We start from the raw sequence: 6,267 nt of genomic DNA, 5'->3' as shown, positions 1-6,267 counted from the left end.
ACACACACACACACTCCCCCTGCCCCCCTCATTCTGGCCTTGTAAGCATTTGCTTATAGAAGCAAAAGCAGGGACTGACTGCTCAGTAAAACACTGGTCCCTTCAGCCACATGCAGATAAAGCTCTAATGAGCATAGCCAACAATGCGCCTTACACAGTATCACTCAGAGCACCCAATACACCCTTATCTACATTCACACACAAATAGCCATTATGAAAAGAAGCCACTAGTGAAAGGCTGAGTTTATGCATCTTGATGCCTAACACATTTCCTTCCACTCTGCCACAAGCATGTGCAAAAAGCCCGCCTTAGCCAGAGACCCAGGGCTTCTGCTCCTCCCAGCTCTGTTCCCATAACTGGATTCAAGGTCCTGTCCCAGCCCTGAAGGAAAGCAACCTGTCTCCACTTCATAAGACCCAGCCTCTTTCTCTCCCAAACCAAAGATTCCACCCCTCACTTCTGCCTCCCTGGCCCCTGAAAGTGAGTCCCTCTGACCCTCTACCAGGGGAACCTCACTCATCTAGACCCTAGACAATTGATGCACCAGGTGATGATGCCTCCAGTGTTAGCCTTACTTCATCGCACAACTGAAAGGGTGGAAATAAAGTCACAGATTCCAGTGACTATCCCCCTCTCTGTAAACATTACAAATAAGAAGCACTTCAAGGGTCTAGAGGGATGAAAGAGAGTGATAACCGATTCTGCCAGGCAAGTAGCAATGGAGGATGTCGTGAGGGATTAGGATACTGCAGAGGTACTGAAGAGTTGGAAGGCACCAGACTAGAGAACATCTTCACTCTAGGCCCAAAGTTCTTGAAGGGCCTGGAGAATTAAATGTGTGTAGGTGCCAAGAGAGCATTCCCAACCACCACAGACCTCTAAGGTTGTTTGTTTCTTTCTTTCCTTCCTTCCTTCCTTTTTGCATTTGCAAAGACTTCTATTCCAGACATATTGCCCAGCTTGAGAGACACACCCACCCACAACCTCCTCCCCTCCTTTTATTCACCCCCCCACACACACACACACACCTCCCTCCCCGGACTGACTCGGGTGCTGTCCTGTGGCAGGTGGAAGGTGAAGCTCAGGTGAACTTCACCTAGAGGCCTCTCTGAGTAGTATCTCCCAGAGGGGCTGGACTACAAGGGAAGACCTCCAGGTCCGTTCATTGCTGCCCTGGAGCATCAGATCCCCCTCCACCCCAAGTTCTCCCTCTCCCGAGCCCCTCAGCCTGCTAGGAGCTTCAGAAAAATTGCTCTTGGTAGCACCAGATCACCGTCCCTGTCCGGTGCTCCTCCTACCCCACCTCGCGCCGGGTACCGCCCCAGCCCCCATCTAGCTCAGCAGCTGGCATCTGCAGCAGAGGGTCCCCACGCCTGGATGAACCATCCCAAGAGACTCGCGGTGTCCCCAAAAATGCCACTGTCAGATACCCTGGGATGAGAGCAAGTCGTCTGTAAGCGGGACCCTAAATGCCAGGGGCCAGGTCGCCCTGTACCCCAAGGCAAGGGCACGGGGTCCTTGTCCCAGAGCTATCCAGACTGGCTATTCTCCTCCCAGGGTAGCAGGCGCGGGGCCCATGGGCCTCCTGCCGCGCCTCCCTCCAGCTGTCACCACTCACCTGCTCTTCAGAGGTTGACTTTTGAGTTCGTAATAGGTTTTGGGTTCTTCGTGAAACTCCTCCCCGACTTCGAAATCCGCCACGATTCCCGATTCNGACTGCATGACTCCCTCTTGCCCGCCTTCCACTGCTTGGGACTTGGACCAGAACCCGGGCACCTGACAAAGATGGGGGGCCTCGGGTACCCCAAGCCGCGCGCCCCGCGCAGTGCCCCACTCAGCCCGCTAGCCGGCCACCCGCCCCGGCGCGGTGAGTTTACTCTCACACCAGAGCGGGAGGGGCCGAGCCCGGTGTGCCCTGGGATTTGTGGTTCCGCCTGGGCCGAGCACACCAGCTCTCCAGGATATCAGCTTCCGCAAAAACTACAACTCCCAGAAGGTCAAGCCGGGGAGAGACAACGTGGTGTACACGGATAGTGCAAGTCCTGTTTGGATTCCTTGTCAATGTCAGCAGCTCCTCTCCGTGTCTCTCCGGTTTGCCTCAAGGATACAGACCTGGCTGTTTAATATTAATAAGAACGGGCTCAGTCTGGGCTTCTACTGTCCTTCCTGGTTTAGACATCTGCGAGAACACGCCGAGCGTTCATTTAAAAAAATAAAACACTAAGGGGTTTTGACACTAGAAAGTTTCGGTCAGAGTTAAAGCCCATTTTAAAAATAAAAGGACTTTCTATTAGCCCCCGAGCTCTTCTGGACTGCAGCGACACATCATTTTGTCCTCTATTGAAACAGAGTGTTGGAAACTTCACTTTTATAATGAAAGCATTATTGGAGGAGTTGTTCTTGTGCGTTCTTTTTCTGGAACTCAGTCTGGGCTCCCGCAATACTCTTCATCAGTTGAAAGGCTCCTTTCCTTTTATCCAATTAGTCACCTCTAATCTAAAGCAGCACTTGAAGGATTCAGTTAATTTTAAAAGACANCAAGTTACCAAACAGCTTCACCACCACCACCACCGTCTGCTTTCAATTTCTCAGTTGGCTGGGAGTTCAAATGAGATTGTCCTAACATGGCAAGCCGGTGCAGCTTCAAGGCACTCAGCTAGGTGATGTATTAAATGACTGCACTTTAGCTCATTTGTATGTCCAGACCTGTCTTCTGGTTAGTTTCAGCAGGACTCTTCATTTTGTATAAAACAACAACGAGTGCTTTGAGACATTGGAGTTAAGGGTGGNATTTTAAGATGGTAGAAATTCCTAGTTCTTCTAAGAAATCCTGTGCAATCTTAGACATGTCCATTGGATTCCTAGAAGCCTTAATTTCCTCATCTATGAAAGAAGAGATTAGGAAACCTATTTAAGATGGTGTTGCAANGTCAAAAGTAAGGAAAGAATTACTTGCAATTTGTATACACTAGGGGCAGGCAAAATGGCTCAGTCGGTAAATGTGCTTATTTGCAAACATNACAACCTGCAATTGGTCCTCAGGACACACATGACTGAAGAATGGAACTATTAACTACTGCAATCTGTCTCCTAACAGCTGAATGCAGGTACAGGTACACATAATGCATGCATAGAATTTTTTAAAAGCTGCTCAGAGATGATTAATTTTGGCTTTCTTTTGTCTATCTTGGAGACATTCTTGGCAAGCTTGCATCTCTTCTGTGTATTTTCACTTTCAGGAGTTGATAAACTAAATGATGATCCTAAGAGGTCTACACTGATGGTTGGGCATCTCCTTGGAGTTACCCACTCCTATATCTTGCCTCACAGTATAGCTTTTTCTTTTTAAATTTTATATCAGAAAGATCATGAGTAGGAGTGGTGAGTGAGAACTGGAAAATGTATACGGCATTGAGGTAGCAATAACCAACATTTTGTAGCTCAATATTGTTCTTAAAATACTTCTGGGGTCCTTCCCTATAGCAATAGCATGGTAGGATATCTGAAATCACCCTTAAAAGCTTCAAGATGTTCATGGATATATTAACTGCTAGAAACGAGATTCAGAGGTGACAATATAAAAGGAGGGAAGTAAACNGAGAGAGTAGCATGTGTGTTTAGACTCNGAACTTCATCCAGGTCCTCCATAGTTAGTGTTGGAAAGTGGGAGCAGAAACTGATGGGCTTGGAGCAAGTCCAGAATTTGATGAGGTGTGAACCACAGATGCTAAACATTGTACCTAACAGCAAGCGTTCTGGCCCAATATCACCCCAACAGAGAAACGCTGAGCCTTTTCATTGTCTGAATCTCTTGACCCATTAGGAGTTGTGTTTGTTTGGTTGGTTTTTTTTTTCCCCTGAACAAAGCTATGTACCTTCTTCTTAGAACACACAAATAGAAGGACACTGTGCCTAAACATGGTCTGTTGGCCCTTGGAAGGCTGGCTGTCAAAGACTTGTACCAGAATTGAGGTTTAGAATGATAATGAGGCCTGGGATGTGATTTAGTTGGTTAGAGCCTTTGTCTATGGTGTATGAGGTCCTTGGTTCAGTCTTCAACACTGCATAAACTAGTATGGTGGCATAATCAATCCCATAATCACAGCACCTGGGACAGGTAGATTCAGGATGGTTAGAAGTTCAAAGTCATCCTTAGTTACATTGGGAGTCTAGGGCCAGCCTAAGCTAAAGAATGATATCCCAGACCTAAAGGATCATTCTTAAAGTGAAAGTAAAAGTGAGAAAATTCAAGACTTCATTGAAGCAGTTTCCAGAGAGCTCTCTTGNGTGTAGCCCTGAGCTGGAGTTGTCTTAAGACTGCACATCCAGCTGCTGTTTCCCCCTCTTGTATCTTTTCTTTGTGCTCACTCTGCTCTCTGTTTAGAAAACCTTCGAAGGATCATCTGTTACAGTGCCATCTGCCACCCTGTGGGAGTGGGGGAGTGGGTATGTGACTTTGTCCTGACCATTATAGAATCCTATCTTTTAAAATAATTGCTGACTTGTTGACATTTCCTATGTATAGATAATATATTTTGATTAGAATAAACCCCCTTTTCCCTCTCTTAGCCCCTCCCTCTCCCCCTGGAACCCATATTCTTCCCAACACAGCCCCCCTTCTACTTTTGAGTCTATGGGGGTTTGTTGTTGTTGCTATTCTTTGTTTGCTTGTTTTGTTTTGTTTTGTTTTGTTTTGTTTTGTTTATAAGCTCATTGAGTTGAGTTAGGGTTTGCATATGCATGGATGTGAGATGATTTCCTGGACCCTACGCAGTTTATCGGTGGCTCTGCCCCATAGAACATCATCTTTTAGTACAGTGATTCCTTTAGGAATTGACATCGGACCCTAACACCACTTTTTCCTTAGAAATTTTCTCCTCAAATAGTTCTGATTTTGGAAGCCTGGGATGGAAGAGAAGGAAAAAAATCTAGATGTACTGACCTATGGTTACCCAGGGTAGCTAAGCAAAAAGATGGGGGAAAGGGAAGTAGAAACAAGCAGAAGAGATAGAAGAATAGAGAAGCAGAGAACTAAGACATTTCCACTCCTTGCTCCAACCAGGTCTGAGGTCAGGAGTCTTCGGACTTTCCAGACAGATGAAGAAAAAACTTTTCCTTTTCATTGGAAGTGTTTGCTTGACCCACAATAGAGCTTGGTGCCTCAGTATATAAATTCTCTTTGCCTTTAAGTGGACAATTTTCTACAGAGTGACACACCACTAGCCCACATTACAAACTGCTGTTCACTTGGTGAGCAAGCTAAATAGTCTTCATCAATGAGTTAAAATCTGGAAGCTGATAGTGCTTAGAAAACACGTTGNGTCAATAGCACCATACATGTAAATGGAGGACCATGCCTATCAGATATACAAAGCAGTAATTAGAACTTATACTTATCATCATTAATATTACCTGTACTTATATAATGCTTTACATAGGCTCATCACATGAATTTCTTACTGCATCTCACAGAAACATGGCCTGGCTGGATAATCAAGGTCCTCGAGGTTCCAAGGTATACACTGACCATGCCATAGTAGTGAACGGGGCACAACATTGGGTTTTTCAGCCACATAGCTGGATAGCATTTAGTCTCTGCTTTTGTGAGACTCTCAGTCCCAAAGCTGAGTCAAGGCCTGTGACAGAGTGAAGATGTGCTCCCACATCCAGCTAACTCATCAACTGTTTACAAAGTAACTACCCAGGGCCACACACTCTGGGCACTAGGTAGGCATGAGGGGAAGGTCAGAGAAACATATGTAGTCCATACACTCGGGACATGACCATTGCCTCTTTAGAACTAGGAAGGGACATAATTTAATGTTGTAAGAGTATCTAAGACAACAACATCCACTGAGGGGTAGGATAGTGATAAGGCATTTTAAGAGGAGTTGTGACTCATCTTTTTGAAAGAAGAACATGAAAAATTCAAGACTACAAAAACTAAATGAGAACCAAGCTCCGAGGTCTGGTCATCAATGACAAAGGGGGGAATAAGTAAGAAAAATGTGTTACTGACACCACAAGGATGCAAGCAGACATCCAAGCAAATCAGAAATCCTAAAAGATGCCACTATAACTTATTTTNAAAATGTATCTGGGTCTTTTCCTGTATGTCTGACAGTGCACCATGTACATACAGTGTCTGAGAAGTCCAGAAGAGGGGTTCAGGTCCGCTTAAACAGGATTGCAAATGTGTGTGAGCTGCTGTGTATGTGCTCAGAAGGGAATTTAGGTCCTCTGGAAGAACAGCCAGTGCTCTTAAC

At 45.7% G+C, this 6,267-nt stretch overlaps 1 protein-coding gene across 7 annotated transcripts in view; it reads right to left on the bottom strand.

Moving 5' to 3' along the window:
- The window catches only part of Mitf (melanocyte inducing transcription factor), a 206,603-nt gene extending 204,748 nt beyond the window's left edge, over window positions 1–1,855 (bottom strand). For all 7 annotated transcript variants that reach the window (XM_021164525.2, XM_029478308.1, XM_029478303.1 and 4 more), the window contains exon 1: window positions 1,620–1,855. In XM_021164525.2, coding sequence (XP_021020184.1) covers window positions 1,620–1,723 — 104 coding nt within the window. In that variant the 5' untranslated portion in view covers window positions 1,724–1,855. The remainder of the gene's footprint in view (window positions 1–1,619) is intronic.
- Between the last annotated feature and the right edge of the window lie 4,412 nt (window positions 1,856–6,267).

This window comes from Mus caroli, chromosome 6 (genome assembly GCF_900094665.2).
Source record: "Mus caroli chromosome 6, CAROLI_EIJ_v1.1, whole genome shotgun sequence".
NCBI classification, from domain to species: Eukaryota; Metazoa; Chordata; class Mammalia; order Rodentia; family Muridae; genus Mus; species Mus caroli.
This window is presented reverse-complemented; position numbering and strand designations above follow the sequence as displayed.